A 24,748-nucleotide genomic window follows, 5' to 3' on the forward strand; every position below is an offset into this window, starting at 1 on the left:
AGCCATATGTACGCCGTTCAGAGGGATCCTACTTTTCTCTACTGTCCATCTCCTCTCTCTCCTTCTTCCCCTCTCCTTTTCCTTGCCCTCTTTTCTGCCGGTTAAACACTTCGTACACGGCCGATGTCTTTCTTGTATGTATGTATACAATGTACAGGTACAGTTATGTATTTACACTATGATTAACCGTAGCATCCGATGAAGTGTGTGTGAATCAACGAAGTTTAAGAAGGTGATCAACAATGATTGAAATGAAAAAGGAACTTACAGTGAAGTATGAAAGTGATATGCGTGTGGCAGATCTGGCAGCCATATTTAATACTCTATTACTAGATATAGTCAGAATTACAAGTAGGATATCCAGCTCCGCAGCTGGAACTGGAGCTGTTGGAACTGATCTGAGTTTTGAACGGTTATGAACCGTTTTGTTACGTCACATCAAGAATTGCTTACTCTATTGGACTAGACCAGTGATTCCCAAAACTTTTTTGAACCACTGCCCCCTTGATCCCATTAACTTATACCTAACGCCCGAAACCTGCCACCGCTAATCCGCATACCACTGTCCGCACTCCAAAGTCCTTGTATGGCCCGTATGATGTCGTCAGTTATGGACTGTGTCCCCGCCATAGCATGTCATCGAACGCGACAACCGTGAACTATAACGCCCGTCTCCATGCTTTGTTGCACTCTTCCTTTCTGGGACATTGGTCTCCAAATGGTCTAATGACATCACGTTGCATTTCTTCTGAAACACGGAGCAAAGAATCAACAAGCGGTACAAAGGCCTACGACGAAATCCCTCGTGAACTCATCCGTTTGACTAAATTACGTACGACGACGTCTTAAAGGCATTGGCACCCATTGCGAGTTGTTACTGTGTGTGACAAAGGAACAATCTTTTGCCACACACATTAAAAAATCAATTCTGACTGCCGTGAAGACATTTCGGCGGATAAACTTAACTGGGGCTGGTTGTCTACCTAGGCTCCTAGAGCATCTCCCGCGCGCTTTTCGTATGGTTAGCGCGAAAATGCAATCGTTAGCATAACTGGCACTCAGCAACTTGCATAGCACCAGATTCGCATCTTTATTGGGTGATATTGTCTCTGTTAGGCAATGCATTTTTACTTTAAAACTATAGCCATCTGCCCCGGAAGTACCCTTCTCTACAATTTGTAATGTACGCAACATACTTTATATTTGCATATAGATCAAATATAATAATTATCATTTAAATATTTATGGAAAGTATAAGAAAATCAGTTTTCATAATTCTATTTATTTCTCATGCAAAAAAAGTTTATAGCAAACATTTTTTTTAATTTATAAAAGTAAATTCATTCTTTGTTAATTTTAAGAAGTAATATTATAAATATTCTTTCGTATAAGAAATAACGATAAAAAATATTCGCTTATTGTCTTCAACAGAATTTTTTACATCAGAGGAAAAGAGGAATTAGTCGCAATGCCGCACATATTTCCGCGATTCCGAGCCATCATGATATACCCGTTAATACCCCAACTTGTACCCCAGCTGGAAAAAGTGGAAAATAAGATTTAGCTTTCTGTGTTGAAAAATTTTAATTTAAAATAGTAATTTTGTTTTATTTGTATACTCCTACCTGTTTTTAACCAACCAATAATCGTTCCCGTCTTTAGTTGTTCCGTATCCAACTGCCAATACACCGTGATCTAGATCCGTGGAGCTACATTCATCTGAGTAATAAACACCACCGCTGTTGTAAATATTTGAAATAGAATGAATGGATACTGAATAACAAAATTAATTCGTGAAGAACATTCACACTAAAAATTATTATTATTATTTTAAACGAAATATTTCATTCCGTTTAAAATTTTAAAATTATACATATTTACCTGTAATACATGAAAGAGTCTTTACTAGCATCTACACCTACTGAAATTGGACCAATAGTTGCTACTGCTTGTTTCAAGGCTTCTTCGTCACCACTTGTAACATCCACGTAACCGGTACAAGTAGCGCCGACAGACGAACGCTTAAACCTGCATGTGTCTTCCTGAAGGAAATTAAAAGAAATTACACACAATTCTGTGTTTAGAAACTGAATATGTTCCCGAAATGTTCGTGTAAAAGTATGGAAAGGTGGATAATTCCTGCCATCAAGAAACAAGCACAAAGATGATAAACCAAATACTGTACCATAATAGGATGTATTTAAACAAACCATTTCAATTTTAGTTAATTAGTCAGAGGGATAATTATAATTTACTCGTCAGCAAAATTTAATAAATTTATATTACAAAATAACTGAAAAACCACAAAATGTCATTATTTTCTGGTTCTTTAATTAAAATGTTTATAATTATGCCGACCCGAAGAAAATTTATTTTACATGTTTTACATATTCAGGTGGATAAGAGCCTATAATAACAGGTGAACTCCTTCATCACACCATTTTATTTCTGGGGTGTTCACGGATGAAAAATCAAGACATCTTGTACTTCTTCACTTATTTTGTGAATGTTTTTTAAATACAATTCTCGATCTGGCTCTTTTATTATCGTGATAAATTTATAAACTCCAATAACCACCACCTTATAAGTTGCTGAGGGAATTTTTAATTAAGAAAACGAACGTTTTCGGTCTATTCAGTAGACCATCATCAGGTTAGAACATACGAAAATGGAATCTTTTCCATTTTCGTATGTTCTAACCTGATGATGGTCTACTGAATAGACCGAAAACGTTCGTTTTCTTAATTAAAAATTCCCTCAGCAACTTATAAGGTGGTGGTTATTGGAGTTTATGTTTTTTGCTGAGTACGTTTATGTTCGATAAATTTATATTACTATTAGTGATGTAACGAATAGTATATTCGGCTCAGGCCGAATACCGAATATTCGGCCAGGAGCGTGGCCGAATGGCCGAATATTCGGCCAAACTATTCGGCTTGATTAACGCACGTACGAAAATTGGCGCGCAAACCGTATTATGGCAAGGATCGCGCACCCTGCTCTCTATTGGCCCGCTGTCACTACGACTTTTTCTTCCAGTAGGTCTAAATTATTTAAATTAATTAATTAAATTATAATTATTAAAGTTAATATGAGATGGAGTCTAACGTCTACCTCTAGTGCCAAATTGGTTTATAATTTATGTAATAGCCGTAAATAGCCCGATATGATTCGGCAGTTGTTGGTATTTAGATGTAAGTTATAATAAGTTATTTTATTTGCAATCAATCTTTTTAACTCTTTAATTAAGCACTAAAATTTTGTTTTTACTACGTATTTGTAGACTAAATAGTACCCTAAGGATATACTTTAGTGGGGACATTTATGGTCTAGTTTCTCCCCAGTTGTGAAACAGTTCAAATATATTATTGGGGTGTTTCTATTTGTGATATTTTGTTTCTATTGTTTTTGTCAATATTTTTAAAATTAACATGATTTCAAATGTTATCTTTTGCATACAAAGAGAAATGCTCATTCTTTGCTTTATATATAAAATAAATTATATATTAGTCATCTTCTAGAAATAGATAAATAATTATTTCATTAAATACGATAAGTTTCAACAGTGCCGGATTATCGAATAGGCAAAGTAGACAAATGTCTAGGGCCCGTAATTCGGAGGGGCCCGGTCTCAGTGCAGAAGATTTTTCTGTTTCAAAACGAGTTAAGAATTATTTAAGAAATTAGATAGGACAGAAAAGGCTGTATTTAACAATTCCTACTAAGCTTCGCTCGACTATCCATTATCTAAAAAAAAAAGGTCAACAGCCACCCGTGCGTCAGAAGTAATGTGCGCCACGAGATCTCTCGCACCATCTAGAAATATTCCTAGGGCCGCCTCTCGTGGTAGTACTAATGTGTGGTTATGATTTATTTTCTAAATCTAAACTTATACGTCGCAACATCGCATATTCGATGTAGCGTTCAAGTTGCTCGAGTGCGAAGATATTACAATTCAATAGTGTTTTATAAAAGAGTTATAAAGGGTGACACTACGGTGTGACTTGGGATGACACTACGATATCCGCACCGGGTGTCATCCATGCTAGCTACGCTAATGTCACATTATATAAGATTTGTTTAGAAGCAACTTATTTAAATGGGGCCCCAATTTAAATTTTGTCTAGGGCCCGCTAGAGGCTTAATCCCGCGCTGAGTTTCAATAAAACTTTTCGTAAATTATTTTGAAATATCGCAACAAATATTAAAATATACGCGAATACGAATATAACATAATTAACTAAACAATAACATTAAATGCCCGATACATTCTAACCTACACGCCATCAATGCCATAAGATATCGGGCTAGATAAAGGGTATAATATTATTTAATACGAAATAATTTAATACTAGAGTTAGATGCTATTTCTTACTAACCTTAATAATGATAATTTAATGTTCAGCATTAATAAAAAGTTACCAAAATGATTAATTTACTGTGTTTTTGTTATTTCTTACTCCTGTTTTTAGGTATTCGGTATTCGGCCGAATAGCGAAAAATAGGCCGAATATCGGGTAGTAACCGAATATTCGTTACATCACTAATTACTATAATAATTTATTGAAGAAGTCGAATAAAAATTTATAATTTTTATTCGACTTCTTCAATAAATACTAAAATCGGGGAAATAAAGTGGAAATTAAAGTCTCTACTCATGTTTAAATAACTCCTAAAAGCAACTAAATTATAAAATTTACTTGGACGTGTGTAATAGCCTTAGATGTAAATTTCAAGAGTTTTTTTTAACTAACAAGTAAGAGCAATTTTCTATGAAAGGAAGTATGAGCATTTTTCATTAGAATTACAGGCCTTGCCATTAAACGAAGGATTGTAGAAAAGGTTGTAAACCTTGAAAAAAATAGTTTACGCTTTGAAAAGACATTTGTTAAATAGCACACGGATTGCAAAATTATTCAAGATTTTCGAAGGATTGCAATGTTAACGGAAATATTGCAAAAATATAATCTATCGTCAGAAGAATTATAGAATCTTTAGTTATTAATTAGCCAAAAGATTTCAACAAAAATTCAGCTTATTGCGATCTAATGGACTGCGCCTGAAAATAAATAATGGACGATTGTAAATGAAATGCTATGTTTTAGAATTTTGAATTAGTTTTCAAAATGAAACAAAAATCATTTCAAAAATGCGTTGTTATCAATTGCTTAATAATCGAATGCAAAATATAATCTTAATTCTATTTGTGTGTTGAATAGTGTTCTTTTTTTACGTACTGCGTGTATAAATATAGTGATTCGGGGTAAGATGGTAAGCGGGGGAAGATGCCTAATTTTTGGTATTTTCAAACGGTGACGTCAGATACTGTCATGTGTTTGTACGATGGATCGTTGGGCCAATATTGAGTGCGGAAAGCTGTAATTGGCTACCGTTACATTTTCTACATCTGAGAAGAAGAAAAGCAAGATAAGAACGATAGATGCGAAATGTTTCTAGTCATTTTAAAACTAAAAGTTAAAAAGTTACGAAAAATTACGAAAAACAATTAGTGTGTGATATAGTTAAGGTTCTAATAATTCCATTGTCAGCTCCGCCGATCCCGATCGGACATGCTAGAACACGTTACTCTACTTACCACGACAAATGGGAAAGATGCCACATTTTTCTCGGGATAACATGCCTATTTTTAATAAATTTTTGTTTTCTTGTTTTACTGCAGGATATGCATAGAAATAATATAAGGACTTCTCAAAAAATTTTTCGACTGAAAAAAGCTTTCAGCTAGCTATAGAGCGAGTTAGAACGAGCGGCAACTTAACAATACTTATTACTGTGCTGTTACACTTGCTATAAAGTACTTTGTACTACATATGCAATAAATTAAATTTGGTTAAGATATTCGAAAATTAATTTTACGCAATTATATTGTTATTTTACCCCAATGGCATTTGGCATCTCACCCGGATACTGGGATGAGATGCCTAAAATGACAGACAGTGAAAAAGTCGACATTGCAAACACAATACATACTTATTTTTGATATACTCCAAAGTTTTATTTGAAAAACATACTCAAGAATACGATATTTTCGTTAGAGGCCCCCAAAACCCAAATTATCGCTATAATTTCCTTCATAAGCAAAATGTTAGGCATCTTTCCCCGATCCACTCTACATAAGGAATTACGAAGAAGTTATAGATGAATAGCTTATTCTTCATCCAGGATGAGGAATACAAGAAGAAAGGGCGAAAATTTAGAAATTTGGAACATGTATATGCACACAGAACGAATTATTACAACGAACGACCATTATTCTAGAGCAACTTGCTATAATGCTAATTGCATTTGTATATAATTAGAAATATATGACAAGTTTTTATTTCTGTGTGTTTAAAACATGTAATCACAGTTTTTATGCATTTACACATAAATATAAACAAACTATGCACTCTGATGCAATTATTTCATGATACACTTTGCGAGTTAACCGAAATATATTTTATGCAATACCTTATTGCATTGTGTAAGAAGCATATTAAAACACTAATTAAGCAGTGTTTTTCGATCGTAATCTCCGAAATTTTTACTTTAATTTTACAATAAGTTTATTAATTTCTGATATCTTCTAACATTTGCCACGACAAATGCTAATCACGTAATCCATGTCACAATTGATAAACCATTTAGGCCTACTCTAATAACAAAATGTATATCCCATTCTCATAAATTGTTCTATCTTTTAGTAAAGTTATCCGATAATAGTATAATCCTTTCGAAAACTTTTAAAATCTCTCGAATGATTTGACAAGTTGTATGTCATTTCACAAGTATTTTTTACATTTTGAAATCTTGAACTATTTCTTGTAAGGTTTGCAATATTTCTACAATCTTTCGCTCACATAAGCAACAAGAGTTGCAAAATAAAATAAAGATTAAAAATAAACAATTATTGAAACGTGTCAAATCGTGTAAAAACAAATGTATCTGTAATAATATGAAAAAAAATTTGAAGGTTTAATACAGCATAATCATGAAAAAATTCTCACTATTTCTTCGTACGGATAAGATTCTTCGGTGTCGATGCCTTTATTTACTTTCACATATTCAAATGCAGAATCCATCACTCCTCCATTGCAACCGTCATTACCTTTAAATTTATAATGTAAAACAATAATTAAAGATTATTCTCTTTTGCATTTTAATATAAAATATCGTACTCGATGCTTTTGCTTGAAAAATGTATACAGCTGACCCTTGATAATCCGACGCTTTTGTAATCCGACATGCTCAGTAGTCCGACGCACCTCCCGTCAAGGTCACCGTAGTCCCCCGTCCGGTTACGTGTCTGCTTGCACAGAAGGATGTCGCGACATGAATCTCCCCACCTAATTCTTACACGATGACACACATTTCTTGTGTTTTCCGTGAGCAGTTCTGTACAGTACATACTGTATTATTTATGCCTATACCAGTGGCGTGCCGTGACATTTGATGACAGGGAAGCTGTGTTTCTGTAAGAAGCCGACTTCCAGGGGCAATCAGTTAATTGCGCGTCAGTGATGGTCTAGGGCAGTGGTTCTTAACCTTTTTATACTCGCCGCCCACCAAATATTTCATAATTTTTTTGTGACCCCCATTTTTTAATAATAATTTATAGGTTAATGTTACCTATGGTATCCAAGATGGCGACGGGGAAATTTTTCTACCCTACAATCTAGACGGCGGCAGGGATTTTTCCCCCCCCCGTATATTGCACGCGGCGACCGCGAAATTTTTTCTTTCTACCGTACATTTAAACGGCGACGTGAAGGTTATTTCTACCCGACGGTCTATATTAAGAATACTAAAAAACACGAACGAAAAAACAAGAGCACTTACTTTGTTACTGAGCCTTTCCTCTTTTTCTTCGCTTCCCGTCGACTGAACTTGATTCTCCGGCATGAGAAGAGGATCTCTTTTGCGCTTTTCTTTTAACAATGTTCTCATTTTTTTCCACCTTTTTCTTCTTGGCAATAGGTGCGGGAGCGGCCGGAATGGTCTCCGGTTCTTTCCAACTAGGTACTTTTCCGCGACCGGGAAATATCATTCTGACGTGTTTGATAAAGGTGTGGAATTTTTCGCCGGGATTTTTTAACGTCCAATTGTGATACTTCTTATACATGAATGCGTACATATACGAATCCGACAAATCTTCTGTGTAATGTTTCGGCAAATTCTTCTTGTTTTTTAAGTGACCCCACAATCTTTCGATATTCTGAGTATGAACGCCTGTAATCGGGTTGACAAAATTTTCAGAGTGGTTTACTGTTTTATGAGAAATTTCTATACCTTCTAAATCGTCGATGTGGTTATATCCCTTCCATTCGTCTGTGAACACTGAGCTGCCGGAGTTAACGTATTTCGAAATGATCCAATTGAGAGTTATTTCAGATCTGTCATTAACCTGGCATATAAAACAAGTCTTGTCCTCCCGGCACAAACCTCCGACGACCCATTTAGTGCTTTTCATCTTTCTTCCTTTCTCGTATTTTCGTTTACATATCACTGTTTCGTCTATTTCCACTGTTTTGCCGACGCCTCCTATTTTAAACGATGTCAGATTGTGTAAGGACACTAACATAACGAAACGTACGTGGTTAGCCCAGTCTATTCCTGCCTTTTTAGAAACGCCCGAGGAAATTGCCGAATTACTCGTCGTGCACTCCAAACCAATATAGTGCCATATGAATGCCAACAGCTTGGCCCACGAAACATTGCCGCATTTCCCTTTGAACGTTCCATCGAAAGCCGAACTATTCCGCCTGCATTTTCGGCAACGCATCGCGCAAGAATTCCGGTCGCTGCGATAAATCAATTTGCATGTTTGGCCGCATTCCTCGCAAACTTCCTCGGCGTGTTGGAGGCCTAATTTCACGGCGAATTTCAGTCCGCCATCAATTCTTTCGTCTAATCCCAACTCGGAATACTCCGCTTCGATTAACTGATAAAAACGTCGTCCAGTACACTGTTTCCAAAATCCGTCCGATTCTAAATCACAATCCGCCATGACTCGGTTGCGAAATATCTATTCCAAAAATCACAGAAAACGCTTAGCCTACTTTTCAATATAAACAACTTTTCCAACAGCCTAAATTCGCAAATAAAATTAAGAACATTACAAATTACCTCGTAATAGAAAAATTCCAGAAGTAAGAAAAACCCAACGAAATCTCTCGGCACGACAAGACGCCCACTCATACTCGGAGGAAAAATTTGCATAATTCCGATAACACGCAATTCGAAGAATCAAAGCGCCCTCTACGGATATCTTCAGTTGATGACGAAATCATGACGTAATCGCGGTCGCAATCTCGAACGGAGAGTGAAAAAATTTCCCCACCGCGGTCTAGAATTTCCCCGTCGGCCTCTAGAATTTCCCCGTCGCCATCTTGGCTACCATAGGTAACATTAACCAATTTATATTTGATAATTTGATAATTTATCTATAATAAATTGATTTTTTTATTATTGCTTTATTTTTTTATATAATAATGAAATAATAAAATTATGATTTACATTTATCTATTTAAATAACATTCAAACTTCACAATTAAACATGAAAACTCGTTAATTTTTAACAGAAAATAAAATAAGAAACATGTCGATAAATCGATCCAATGTCGATGCTAAAACTAAACTAAAACTAAAACGCCCACTTGTGGTAAGGATTTTGCATAACTTTTGCAAAAATATTTAAATTTTCAAAGCCTACTATTTTTCCTAATTATTTTTAAAATTCCAAGCATTAATAGTTTCTTAAAATTGCTTTGGAATAAAAGAAGTAAATACTGCGGTGTAAGTAGCATATTTACATTTATTTCTTCTGTACTAACAAAGTTGTATGTAGGAAGAAATACAAAATAAATAAATAAAAACTAAATATAAAAACTTTATCTTTCTTATTTCACTTTTCAATACGATATTCGGATTATATATCAATTTTCTTTTTATTATATTCTGAAGGAAATTTCGCATAATTTGGCGGCCCCCGGCAAACTTCTTATGGACCCCCAGGGGCCGCGGCCCCCCTGTTAAGAATCACTGGTCTAGGGTCCATTCGTATTCATTTGTTCGATAAGCCAGTAAAAACTGTAGACTTCTCTAAATGTATTTTTAATATCACAATTACATTCTGAATCGCTAGCCACGATATAAGGGCTAAAATTAAAAATAAATTATAAAAACTTACTCGGTGAAATAAAATGTGCGATGGATATACATACCTGGTACAATGTATTGTTCGATTGTATTAATATACTTTTAAAGAAAATTATAATTAAAATATAGCTTTGTAAAGAAACGTACATAAAAATAACATAAAATATTCTTTACTTTTTAAATCTTAAAACAATCCACTTAGTCAAATATCTTGATACGAGTAGCTAATGGATGGAACTAGTGACGGTCCAGGTAGGTGTGTAGTGAGTGTGTGCGTGCCAAATCCCGAGGGTGCCGATACCGGTCAATGTCAAATGCCTCTTTTGTCGCATCACTAGTATATCTCAAAGGACGCCACAGGGCTGTTGTAAATTTTAAACGTTTCTCACCGTAGCTGTAAAACTCTAACTATGTTAAACTTAATAGTCATTCGTTTTCTAACTAATTCGTTTTAATACCAGGTGTACACGGAAATCAGTTTCCCACTGTACTGAGCGAGTGATTGGTTCTGTTAAGCTTTTGTTGAAGTAAAATTCTGGCTCTTTCAACAGGGTTTTATTTATGTCCCCATTCCCTAAACTCTTAATTATTTAGTCACTTCTTAAGTAGAAATAAGTCGAAACCAGTTACTTTGTACCTGAATATCTGTAGTCTTGGGAAAACAGTGGAAAGACAAATTTTTATGACAACGGATATATAAATGGTAAATTTAAGGAAAATAAATTCTAGCGCTTTTTTTTGTACCATTGTATGTACTGTACGTCTCATTCATTAAATTTGGTTGTAAATGATGCTGCCAAAGTAACAGTTAATTTTTAACACTGTACTAGAATTGTACACGTTTTTTCTGCATCCCCTTACAGATGGGACATACTAAATCGTAATATCACCGGCTTAACATTGAAATCCGTAAGTAATATAAGATGGGAGAGCGGAATAAACGCAGAATAAATATATCAAATATTTTAATGGAGTTTTTTTAAACTCCTGTCAACTATACAGAACTATCATAAAAACGTGCCAGTAAACTCCTATCGGTTGGGATGTTATAAATCTAGTCTAGGGTGAGCAACCCTTTTTATAACATGGGCCAGAATAAATTTTTCGTTTTTTTCCGCGCCGTAGTAGTTAATTGACGCCTTCTTGTGACTCGTAATTTTTTTAGTCTGCAAATATGAAATAAATAAATAAAAAGTTAATTACTACATTTATTTCTCTTATCGTTTTCGAAAATTACAAAGAATTGGAAAAATAACTATTAATTAGTTTTTTTCCAATTTAATAATCTATTAAAGATCTCGCGGGCCGGATAGAAACTTTTCGCCAGGGTTTCGCACTTTCGTAGCTGGCCCGCGGGTTGCCCGCCGTTGATCTAGTCTCCTCGTTATTCACATAATCGGGCGAGGGTGGCCGAATATCTAGCAGGCAGCTAACAGCCCACAACCGCTCCGGGATATAAAGTTGGACTCCGTACGCGTGTGTCGCTTCTACCAGCTAAACCGGGTGAGGTTGGTGCTCTGTAAACCTCATGTGCTAATGCCTATATAATCTGGCTGATTAGAAACTGACCCGGTTTCGACATTCCTTCCGCCACCGAATTATTCGAATATACAATAGCAATCTTATCGTTTTTTTTCACATGTAGTATAGAAATTTGTAAAAGATACATAATGCAGTTATAATAGAATATTAATTTTAATTAATTCAAAGTACGTTAAAATATGAAAATTTATATTTTATAAAATACAAGGGAAGGTCGTTGGAAGGTGGAATCGGCGCTTCCATCGCTTCCAATGACGGCACGCCACTGGCCTATACATACTGTATGTACTGTACTGTACATTTATTGGCTTCCATATTTCTTTTAATAAACATGTTTTAGTTAACCGAAATGGGTGTTTCATTTCCATATTAACCTAGGCAGCATTTTACTGATAAAATGTAGGAATATTGTAGGCTACTGCTAGCAAAACTATGCTAAATATGTAATCACTTTCGATAATCCGGACACTTTTGGTAATCCGACACCCCTTTGGTCCCATACCTTCGTATTATCAAGGGTCAGCTGTATTAAGTTATGATTAGAGTATAGCAAATTCCCGAGGCTTAATATAAATACTTTGCCATAAGTATATTGTGAATTTTTTATTCACTTTAAAATTACAATAAAGCCGTTGTAAGAATCATTAACAAACAAAATGGAAAACCCATGATAATATTGTGAAATGAATTAATAATTTAACTCATTACTTTAAAAGGCTTTCGAAAATATTTTATGTTGCTTATTTAAACGAAATATCAATTAAAATTACCAACAATAAAATAACATTACCTTCCTTCTCAGAACAGTCTACCAAATTCTGTTCACTCAAGGAAACCAGTTTACCAGTTTTCTTTTTGTGTTGCCCTTCTAAAGAGCCGGTGGCCGAAAAAGCCCAACAAGAACCACACTGCCCCTAAAAGGTAAACGATTTAAAATTAGTTTAATTAATTTTCTACAGAAAATCGTCGAATAATAGATTCTCCTATACCTGATTTTTGACTGGTGTGACGTATCCTTCTTCTCTCCAGTCAACTGTATCGGGCAAAACAACGTTAGAAAGACGCGTGAAAGTAAATACGGATTTAGAAGCGATATTCGCTCGTCTTTTCAGTCCATTCATTTTCTGTACGAACTCTTGGTGGGTCTAAAATTTGAAAATTATTAGTTATAACTCATGCATTGTATAGTTTACATAAAAACTTTTTAATCATAATTGCCGTATTTAGTACCATATCAGAAAATTGGTTGAGTCCTGCTGTAAACGTGTGCAGTCCTAAATCGTATTCAATGTTATGTTTTGTAATTGCTGCCAACTTTTCTTCCCAAATCAGACGTCTGGCGAGTTCTTCGTTTTTCTCGTAAGTTTTGTTAAATTTTGCCTTGTAATCAATATTAATAAATATCGTTAATATTTTCGTTAAAAAGTAAGCAGTAAAATTGTTTCGCTTAATTAATAATCCAAATCGAAAACCTTAAATATTTCCCAATCCTTGTCGTAATCGGGATTAAAAGGAAGTATTTTTGCCGTAATGGCGACGAGAAGACACGCGAACACGACTGCTTTCATCTGCGAAGAGAAATTTAATCATTTTCTATTGAAGACAGAATTTAGGAAACTTTCCTCTAAATTCACAAATGTATAAAAGCGTAATAAGGTTTATATGTAAGAAAAATCATCTTACCTTAGCGGATTACTTTTCCTGGATGGAGCTGCTGCTATTGACTCCGAACTCTTAATTTTCTGTTCTTCATCGTCTTATATACACGAGAATCAAACTCGTATCAGACTTTTTCACGTGATTCCAGATAAGACTTATCTAATCGTTCCAGAATCGTCGTCTACAACTATTTGCTGAAATTTCGCTAAAGTTTGACTTGAACTTAATACGGTTTGCTTTTGAAAATTTTCTTAAGTGAATAATAGAATATGTTCTCAGATTTATCCTTGATAAATGCTATTGGCAGGCGTGGCCAAGAAAATATATTACGGTTGTAAACCTCCTGCAACCTCCAAAATAATAATATTAATTAAGAATGCTGTGAAAAATATGTATTAAAATTACCTTTGAATTACGTAGAAATTTTCACAAATAGAAAAAAATTTATTCAAGTTTGTTGAAAACTTTTAAAAAACGCCTTTGAATTGAGTTGAAAATTTAAGATAAAAACGAACTTAGATCAAACTTCTAACTTAGAAGGTGATTTTCGTTTTAAATTAAACATAATACAAAATATTATTATAAAAATTTACAATAAGATTTTAAAAGGCAAAGATGATCAATACTGTCCGCTTCTTATTTTAGTAATGAAAAGTCTCGCTACCAAGAATGCCCTTTCCCATTCAATTGATGTGGGTGGAATCACCTTAATGCATTTAAGGGAAGACGGATGTTATGTGTTTTTTTCACCTGTAGCCTGGAAGATTTCTAGTTCGTTTTCGAGATTGTAGTACTTCTTTTTCTTGTCTAGCAAGTATTCTTGATTTGTCTATCTCGGCTGCTTTAATAGAAACATCAAGTTTATAGCCCGATAATTCGGCAGTTCGTTTAGCTTTAATAATTAGATTTATGAAGAAAAACTTAATACTTGCATACTTCGTACTCGTCTGTATCCTTGCCCAATCTGGCATAATGCAGTTATTCAGGCTACTGGGCATGGTTGAAAATTAAGACAGCATCGGCGCAATTATTCAAAATATTACAAGTAAGGAATTTTCAGTCTTACCACAAATAGATTACATTTTGATTACTGAAAATCTGTGAGATGCCATAACAAGCAAAAATTTAAAAACCCAATAAGCAGGTTTAAAATTAATAAATAAAAATGTATTCTAACAGTTATTAGTTAATTAAATTTTCTAATTGCAAAATTTCCTCAACCTTAACACAAAATAAAGAAAAAGTGAACTTTTAAGTAATTTGAGGGCTTTTCCGGAATGAAACGAATATCCCCGGGATAGTTCCCGAGTTAAAAAAACAGCCCGGATCCCGGTATCCCGTAAAAGAAACCTTACTTTTGACCATATATCCAAACAAAACGAATCTTGATCTTCGCGATTAATTAAAATTAAGGAAACTAAATTATAAAGGAAAAGGAGTAAAATAGAATTATTTTAATATTAAAACCACGCGGTAAAAAAGAAGAAAAATTAGCAAATTAAAATTCTGTATAAGACAAGACGAACAAACAAGAAAATGTTAGTTAAGGTACAGTGGCGTAGCGAGGGGCGATGCAAGGTGGTGTATTATGCACCGGGCGCCACTCGCAAAGGGGCGCCAAAATGGTCTCCAAGACAAACTGTGTGTTTCTGGAGGGAAGAGGGGAGCGCCAATAAAGTGTCGTGCACCGGGCGCCAGTTATGTTCGCTACGCTACTGTTAAGGTACAAGGTTCGTTTAACACCGAACGAAAGACGATGTCGAATTGTATTAATAAACAATCGTGTTTCTCGGGAACCGATCTGGTCCAATTTCACCCGGTAACAGAGAAAGACCAATTCGAGACCGAGAAAGAGGATTAATAACCAATAAAGTAACGATTTGAGAGACCTCAAGATATTTAAACCCAGGCCGCAAGGACATGCCATGCATATCTCGGTTATTTTCCGCAAGGTTCCATCTTCGTCCTTTGCCGATGTATCCTCCGAAAGTTATAGACCTTCGTCGAGAGAAACTTCGGAAATTCCGATCTGCATTCACCGGACATCGTTTCCTGTTCGGGAACTGGTCTTAGAATGCAACATCCGGTCAGCGATAGCAAACCACCGTCGTCACCGGACTTCCTTTTCTTCTTTCGAACACTACGCACCGAAATATACAAGGACTTTAACCCTTCGAGACAATAGTACTTTTATTGTAAGTTAATTGTCTGATAAAAGGGTTGCTTGTTTGTAAAAGAGGCATCGATATCTGACTCAACCATTCCCACATGTCCTTGAATGTTACCGCTCGGCAGTCCAGACGGCAATAGAGACTTTCTTTCTTTCTTTCACAATTTAATATGGAGATTATAGCCTTTGCGGCTCTTTCTCCGACCAATGTTGCCAGTTGCTAAGCGAAACGACTGGTGAGGCTAATGTAGCGCTCCAGCGCCGCCACGTGGTGACTAGGAGTGATGGAGGCCGGCGGGGCAATAGAGACAATAACGCTATATCTGTTATAGTCGTTATTTTATTTTATTATTTTTTGGTGAAATTTGTTAGTTGCAAGCTGGAAGCAATGTGGTAAAAAGGGCCTCGCAAATGTACACTAGGCCCCCTTCGTTTAGGAGGCCCTTTTCACCACGTTGCTGTCACCTTGCAACTCCCCACCCCCGGATTTGAATTAGTCTATACAAGCGATTAAAACATCAATATTAGCTCCGCTCCTACACCCTCTGCCTACTCTGTGCGGTATATGCGCCTCGTTGTTTCACGTATTTCAAATTTAAGTTTTAAGTTTTCTTGTTCTAAATGTTGTTGTTCCAAACGGCCAATGCCGTCCTTATTTCAATTTAAAATTTGTTCGAAATCGGTACGATTCTGTTTCTGCCTGAGGAGGACGCCTATTACTGCGTTGAAAGTGCTTGCAAGAAAAGAAAACGTTCTTTAAAACGTTACTTAACGCCTTTTTTGTGTAAATTTTCTCTTGATCAGTACAATTATTGGCGTGACCTCCACTCAGGAGCGGAACTATAAGCCCTATTAGTCCCTATATTGATCCCCCCTTTATCCACCATATGTGTGTAAATTATCATACTATTTCTCACGATACTAAATCAAGTAAAATTGTATAGCACACTTTATGTAGTGTTAAAGTTATTAAATTATTTAAAAAATAGTTTGTCTTTATCTGAATTAAATTTATATGGTTATTTAAATGTATCAGAGGATAAGCTATGATTTTCCTAATTATATTGTCATACATATGTAATAAAACAAAATAGTAAAATGCAAATTTATTTACTTATTTTACAATTACCTATTTATTAAACAGATATATTATACAAGAACATTATGTACAAAATTTTAATTCACAATATGTAGCAATATAACAGTTTTAACCATTTTAAAAGAGCTTCTTGTCTTGAAAATTATTGAAATTAATATCTCAAATACTCAAGTTATTTCAAGTAGAGATAACAGAGACTTATCACAATGCTACTGGTTACATTACAATGATAGAAGATGCATTCTGATGATAGAAGTGTCATTTTTATGTTACTAGTAGCAGTGTGATAAGTCTCTGTTATCTCTACTATAGTATTTGAGATATTAGTTTTAACAGTTTTAAACAGATCTCTATTTAAATCCCAGATTTATCCACATCCTCATCTGTAATTTAAAATCATCATGTTATTATTATTATTATTATTTTTTATAAACCAAATACACTTTACAAACACATCAAACGAAACCCGATATCATAAGCAAATACACCAACAACTGCCGTAAATGATCAGGCGAAATTTCGGATTTAGCCCGATCAAATACACTTTTTCTTTCTTTATACATAATATAAAATTTTAAAAAATGTAATTACGAATAAGATTTTTTGACAGAACGGTAGAAAAAAAGTTAGAAAAATGCTTGAAAACGGGAAAACTACCTACTAACCAAATAGATAAACAAACTTCTCGCCTAACAGCTATCGGCGCCTGAGACATTAATTCTACTGGAGAGCATAGAGCGCAAGGACCAGTATATCTATCGGCTCTGCCATTACTGAACTCTCAACCTTGTAAATTTTGTGTCGACGGAGACGTAGATATTTGTAAGAAAACCTTTAATAATCTCATTAAACGGTAAAGTAGGTAAACTTATCTCGAACTTGTGAATTTCACGCTCACACACTGTTGTCTCGGCCCCTCGACAATCTCACACAGTCGGCAAGCCTTACATAAATAACAAAAACTACAAATATATGTATTTAGTTATTTTACAGTTTACTGTTATTCATTATTTATTTTACATTTTACTGTCGTTTATTATTTATATTAATTTTTATTTTTGCTTTATATTCAAATATTTAAAAAATTATTCTTTTATTGTATTCCATTTTGGAACAATAGGCCTATTTAACGGTTAAGATGTTCCAAAAAATTGCAGCCTGAGGATGGCCTATTAGACTAGGTTGAAAACGTTAGCTAAATAAAAGCGAATCCCAGCAGCCAAAAAAATGTTTATAAAATGATTTTGAATTATTCTGCTGAGGTTTCAGTTTATGGCAATTGTGTGTAGCGCCATGTTTTGAGATTTTAATAATATTTTAAAAATTACTTTTATATTATTAATTATAATAAAATTGCAAAATACTTAATTTTGAATGTAGAGATGAGTTTGTAAAAATATTGTAAATGCCAACGAGCAATTATGTATTGTGAAAGCGTCACATTGACTGACTGCAATTTTTTATATTTTGATTTTTAAAAATCACGTGACTTCCGGTTCACACCGAAAGTTAACCGAAGTCTCCGGTCTCCAAGCCTTCCATAGTCCAAGCTTTCCTCCAAGTCTGGATTTTTGTAGTGTCTTACCCCTATACATTATGCTTCTGATAACAATCGAGTCATGCCAATCAGCTCTGTTCTGAAGAATACTTTGAATCGAAACACGTCACTTCTGGTCTAGACCGAAAATTCATATATATTTAATCGGGTCCACTGGCCCCTAAGCTTTCTATATATGGTCTCAATTTTCATGTGTCTAACTCCATCCTCGAGATTAACGAAGGACAAACAATAGACGGACAACAGTAAGAATGTATAGGTGGAAATTTGAAAATCGCAGTCCAATAAAGATTAAAATTTTCATTAAATATAACTCCACCCGAAATATGACATGACCCATCAAGCACATGATACATGAGCATCGAGAAATGGTCCCCTTTTAATTCGAACTGTTTAATGAATCTATAATAGAGATGGGTAGTTTCGAGTCGGAACCGTTCCGGACTTGGCTACTACCAACAGTTCCGGTCGGATTTACTAACACATTCTTAATTTTCTACTTTTATAAATACGTATTTTCACGGAACGATGATCTCTACCTGGATTTGAACTTGAATAAATGAAAATGTTCAACGAGTTGAAGTGTTCAGGAGATCGACAGGAAGGTTAGGTATCTAGGTTTCGTGGTAGTCTATATTTAACTCAGAGTCCGAGTTAAGGAAGAATAATTTGGAGTAACTGACCAAAATCTAAGAACAAAAAGACAAACATTCTATTAAATGTATAAAACCGAGAGGGATTAGTCTAACAGACTAAGCAATTCCCACGGAACAGTTCTTGACTCCCAACAGTTCCAGAAGCGGAACTGGATTTCCTACCTCTACTGTATAATACAGTCTCCCATGAGCAAATCAATCGATTAAGTCAAATTGCCAATTAACCAATTTAATCTGAAAAATTTATGAAGTTTAGAGAATTTTGAGAACCTCCATGTGGAGGTTATCAAAATTTGTTCGGTTAATCATCAAGTGTGCGAGCTCACTTTCTCGGGATGTAGAAACAATTTATGTTGCATTTCACTGGGATACATAAGTGGCAATACTCTTCAAATAATGGTTTCAGAACGTCATCAACATAGTAGTATCCAGATATTTTCACATTCGAGAGCACACCGATAAGCGAAAGTGGGATTTTCCCCGAAAAAAGCTCACGTTTATGAATCCTTGAGCATAGTTTTCTCTGCATTGCTGTACCCGTCTTCTAGACAGATCTCCGCGTTGCTAGTGCCATTTTAATTGAGCGGTCTTGATCAGCGTATCCATGTTCAGATCTTTGTGAATGCGTGATTAATGAACGACGGTGACACTCGACGCTTCTTTGCCAATGCTGCTTGGGTTGGAGAATTTGGTGTGTAGATGGAATATTTTCTGGACCACCTCTTGTTCTAGCTGTGGCTAGCCGTTTCTTTGGAACTGATTGGTTTTCTTTGTGTAATTCCAACATGTTTAAAACGTTACTGATCACACCAATGCCGTCCTCCAAACGTCTCTTCTTGTCTTGGCTGTATGGCATTTGAAATTTCGAGTGTTTGGATCGCCAACTCCTGTTGACGGTCAACATTTTGAAACAAAGAATATCCTGAACGTTTTGTTGATTTTGAAATTTGAATCATTGCAGAATGTCATAGTAGTAACTGGAAGCGCTTGCTAGTTTTTCACTAAGGCTGCAAACTCGTTCAAAAATATCCGAAAAACAGTGTATAAAAAAATGGACTTTCTATATTTTGAAAATTTTTGTATACTCTGTGCCGATTTTGACTGTTTATATATAGGCTATACAAACCCTGAAGTCTTCAATATGAAGCGGAAAGATTCCTTCCACAAAAGCATCGCATACCTTTTCGAACTTTTACCATTAAATTGTAAAAATGTTCTTACATATAAATTGCAAGTAATGATACACATTTATCACTATTTTATCACGAATTTACATAACTCAAAAACATTTGGCAACTGCTTGCGACAAGTGCAAATTCTAGAATAATTTATCGTCAATGGACAGACATTTTTGAGAATTATATTTAGGAACAACTAAAAACCGAATGCTAACCATATTATTAAAATCACTGTTACATAGCGTATATGAATCACTACTGTTTGTCATCAGGAATTTTATGCATCCTGCAATGAATCAAACTGATTGTAAGACATTCGGTCAACTCCTTACAAGAAATTAGTACTTTTTCACAGGTCAAATCGATTACTCGCTTCAAAGATTTTACGTATTTAAACAATTTGCCATACACTTTATTACTAACCTTTAATTTTGATTATTAAAATAAACTTTAACACATTTACATAAATAAATTTTAAAAAAATCAATCTGTCCTTTAATCTCCAGAACAGAATTTGATGAAAGTAGAAACCACATATGGAAAGCTTAGGCACAAAAGGTCCCCGATTAATTATATACGTCCAAACCGGAAGTTCGTATATAACGCGTCACTAAAAACTCTCTCCAGAACGGAGTTAATAGCCGGCATGACTATATTGTTAACAAGAAAAGTAAGATTTATAAAGGAAAGACACCAGCGTAAACCCAATACCACATTCAAGTTTTTTAAAACCTTCTCTTAAATAATTCAAATAGTTATTAAAGTCCTTTCTTAAACAAAAAAAGTTTACATTTTTTGATCATTTGGTGAAAAAAATGAGAATACAGAAATTTACAAAAATACTAAATGAAACTTTATTTTTTATACTACAATACTAAAGCTAAACCACATGCTTTATTATTTTGTACATTTTTTTTTTCTTAAATCATCTGATGAAACTCAAATCAAATTTTGTAATCTGTTCATATAAGCAATGGTATTTTAGTTATGTACAGAACTGTTCAATGACTAATTTAACACACAATTGATTTACTGCTATATTCTTTTTTTCCGATTTGAAAATTTGGCAGATGTTTTCTTATCATCTCTCTTCATTTGTAACAAGTACAAGTGCTGTTAGTGCAAAATATTATCATTATTATTGTTATTATTATTACAAACATGTGAAATGATTGATAATTCAGATGATGTACAATATAATATATATATATAATCTTTAATACAATGTAAGATAAAAAGAACAACCTTTTAGTATAAAATATTTAATCTAACAGCCAATGCCACACAATAAATTTATGGGAAAAAAAATGAAAACTTGAAAAATTTTTTATCAAATGCAAAATAAATTCCTTATTGCTGTTTAAAATTTATTACTAAGTGCATAGATCTTTCAAATTTTTATATTGTATGTCGGCGTAAAAAATTTCTTGTTAAATAACTTAAGTCTGAAAGTATTAGCACCGGTATTTACGAGATCAGATTGTGTGGCAAAAACTGGAAAAAAAGTCATCTAAATTAAAAAATTAACATCTAATTTTAGACTTTAACACAGAAGAAAGCCTACATTCTTTATCATTACTCTAAATAAAATGAGATCTAGAAATCAATTTAAAAAAAAAAATTATAATTAAACATTCTACAATAATTTAAATTCCAACAATGGAGAAATAAATTTGAATTCTTTAAACTTTTTCTTTTGCTTCCTGCTTCGATGAGACACGAGAACGGCATTTGGAATAAATTTACATCATGAATTGGTGGCGTATGCACATATTGCTAAGCGGTTCTATATTAAAGCGGTCCGGTGATGAAACAATGAAGTAAAATTCGTTAAATGGGAAATGACAAGAAATGTTCATTTTGTATATAGATGGTGCAATTATATTTGATGCTTAATATTGTGCCACATTAGAAATATAAATGGATATTCTGCTCTGAAAACTATTTTATTCTTGTTACAAAGTTATTTTTTAAAAATTCTGCATATTAATTTACCGTAAATTCTCCTGCAAATGTTTCACGGGTGTAAGAAACTTTTGTTACTTTAGTAAAAGTTTTCGAAAGCAGCAGACTAGCTATATAAACTTGATACCTTATGAATACTTTGAATGTAAAAACTAAATTAATTTTACTTGTAATTTCTAATTATTACAGTATTTAAAATGAAATAGTTTGTTCGTCCTTAGTTTTGCTAATCAAAATTACTTAAATAAGTATATGAAAAATATATACGTATAAGAAAAACAACAAACGAAAGAGTTTAAAGATAACCTGGAGCAACTTTAAACTACTCAAAGTTGCTTGAATGATTTCAGACGATGAGATTATTTTGGGGGAAAAAAATTCATTTCTTCACTCAGTTTAAAAACAGTTTTTAACAAATTATTTTTTAGTCCTTTCAATACCAAAATTAAAAATTTATGCATTATTATATAATGTATCTTATGTTTTTATACTGTCAATGAGACTGATTTTACTGTTGGAAAATAAATTGAAAATATTGTGCGATTAGACAAAAATAAGGTCATAAACAATATTTAGAATTATGAAAACTAATAAGGATTTTTAAATAAGATTTTCATAAGTCACACCTTTTTTAAATATATAGTAAATGATATACATTCTATCTAAAATTAAAACTACAGTGCTAGCATATGCAGAATACCTCAAAATATGCCAATTAAACCCTTATTTCACTTGTTATTGTGTAAGATTTGAATTAAGATCATTTATGGTATTGTACTTAGCTTTCAAAATATTAATTTGGGAACGAAATTGTGTTTATAAAATATTTTAAAAAATAACAGTAAACTTTTTTAGGTCAAAAAGAGTTATTTTCTGTTGAGTGTTTAGTTTAAAACAGAAAAGAACTCAAAAGAACTGCATTATGCATGTTTGGGAATGTGAAAACAATCATTAAACTCCATAGTCTCTTGTGAGCACTGAATACAACATTTAGCAAAAAATAAAATTTATACAAAAATAAATTTTTATGGAAATTAGAATTCATTTTAGGATTCTTAAACTTGTTTTACATTAGGATTTTTGCATGCTTCTTTGGTATTTTACAAATAAATGAATAATAAAAACCAAACTTTCTGATTAAAAAATCATTTTAAATAACAAATATAAAACATATGTATTTATGTTTTCAGATTTAATCTTATTTTCATACTGATTTTCTGAAAATTCAGTTAAAATATGTTATGAATGATCTTAATTCAAACCTCATATAATAAATAATAATTGAAATAAGACTGGTATCAGTCTTTTAAAGGATATTCTGCATATAAATTATTACTAAAGATAATAAATTATATTTAACAAATCAAAATACTTATATTTATATGTATTATTTGCTTTTTTTTAATATTTTAAAATAATTTTAATTTGATCAAATATTATTTAAATTAAAATATACATTATATACATATATTTCAAATACACATATTGTATGCATCCATTACATATCCAACATGGCTGAAACCCAATGAGTAAAAAAGATTAATTGCAAGATCTATATACAAATGTTTGATGATGACTTATATAAAATTTTTTTTCTATACTTTTTTAACTCTGAAGTGTTTTCATAAAAATAAAACTACATTTTTCGGCATCAATTTAAATCCATTTTCTAAACATACCAAATATGTTGAATATTAAGCTTTCAATCTAATTAACAAATTAATTTTACTGAAGAGAGATCTTACAAGATTCTTAATTTTAATTATAACTTTGTCTTTTGGAGAGAGAAGATTTTAAAAAATATTTTGTAATTAAGAAATCCCTTTTTTTTGTAAATAATTCTCTATATTTTTCTCCTTAGAAAAATGTCATAAACTGCAAAAAGTTTGGTACCCAAAAGGTCGAATCTTTCACGCTACTATGTTTTATCCCTGATACAAGTTAAACTATCGTAAAAATCCTTTTGAACAGTACAATGGTTATCTCAGTGCAGTTTATATATAATCAATTAAAAACAAGTTTTAAACACTAGTCTTTTTACATATTATACAACTTAAGTTTTGCTTCCTTAAATCTTGGTGAAGCTATTCTGTGCGGAAGCAGTGTGAGCATGTCTCAAGAATCGTAATCGTCCTCGGCGCTACTGATGGCCGTATTGCAGTTCTGAATGCCAGGAAATTGCATTCTCAAAGAATGAATATCTGGACTGTTAAATAAATAATTACTATTAAATTTTGCATATTTAATAGACAGTTAACTTTTAAACATCTAATTCAGATACATACGTTAAATTTGAAGAACTGTTGAAATTAGGGCCTACTGAGCTATGCTGGAATGTAGTTGATCCAGTTGGGACATAATCAGATGTATTTTCACTACTAGCTTCTTCTGAATCCTGGAGAAAGTATCAAAAAAAATTTTTTTTAAATTAATTTTAATTAAAAAGTATTAATCTATGGATAGTTTTATTTTAAAATTTATATAATATAAAATATAAAAGGCAATTTTTTAATCAATGCTGTTAAAATAGTACATTAACAATTCTATCACAGCACATATATTGTAAAGGCTCATAATTACATGAGGCACTGCAGTTTTGAATGTAAATTTTTATTGGAAAAATTCATTTATATCATCCATGGACTATTATGTAGAAGTTTTATCTATTTCAATCATGTCTGTTACAAAACAGCAAAACATACTTTATAACAGTAACTGTTTGATGCATAAATTTTGTGTGTGAGAGAGTCAAATAGTAAGTTG

The 24,748-nt window shown here is 33.2% G+C and overlaps 2 protein-coding genes across 2 annotated transcripts in view; both read right to left on the minus strand.

Moving 5' to 3' along the window:
• Positions 1–1,262: 1,262 nt before the first annotated feature.
• Positions 1,263–13,615, minus strand: LOC136983631 (procathepsin L-like). Its single transcript, XM_067280430.1, has 9 exons — positions 13,384–13,615; positions 13,173–13,268; positions 12,931–13,080; positions 12,690–12,845; positions 12,491–12,614; positions 7,008–7,108; positions 1,882–2,042; positions 1,626–1,739; positions 1,263–1,537 (listed from the first exon to the last, which is right to left on the minus strand). The coding sequence occupies exons 2-9, from the start codon at positions 13,266–13,268 to the stop codon at positions 1,438–1,440; spliced, it is 1,002 nt and encodes a 333-aa protein (XP_067136531.1). The 5' UTR covers positions 13,384–13,615; the 3' UTR covers positions 1,263–1,437.
• An 8,859-nt stretch (positions 13,616–22,474) lies between these two features.
• Positions 22,475–24,748, minus strand: part of NC2alpha (negative cofactor 2 alpha) — a 33,139-nt gene continuing 30,865 nt past the window's right edge. Inside the window, exons 6-7 of the mRNA XM_067280431.1 lie at positions 24,271–24,380; positions 22,475–24,191 (exon numbers count right to left, since the gene is read on the minus strand). Coding sequence (XP_067136532.1) covers positions 24,101–24,191; positions 24,271–24,380 — 201 coding nt within the window. The 3' untranslated portion in view covers positions 22,475–24,100. The remainder of the gene's footprint in view (positions 24,192–24,270; positions 24,381–24,748) is intronic.

Source organism: Centruroides vittatus, unplaced genomic scaffold (assembly GCF_030686945.1).
Source record: "Centruroides vittatus isolate TY-2023 unplaced genomic scaffold, ASM3068694v2 contig_884, whole genome shotgun sequence".
NCBI lineage: Eukaryota > Metazoa > Arthropoda > Arachnida > Scorpiones > Buthidae > Centruroides > Centruroides vittatus.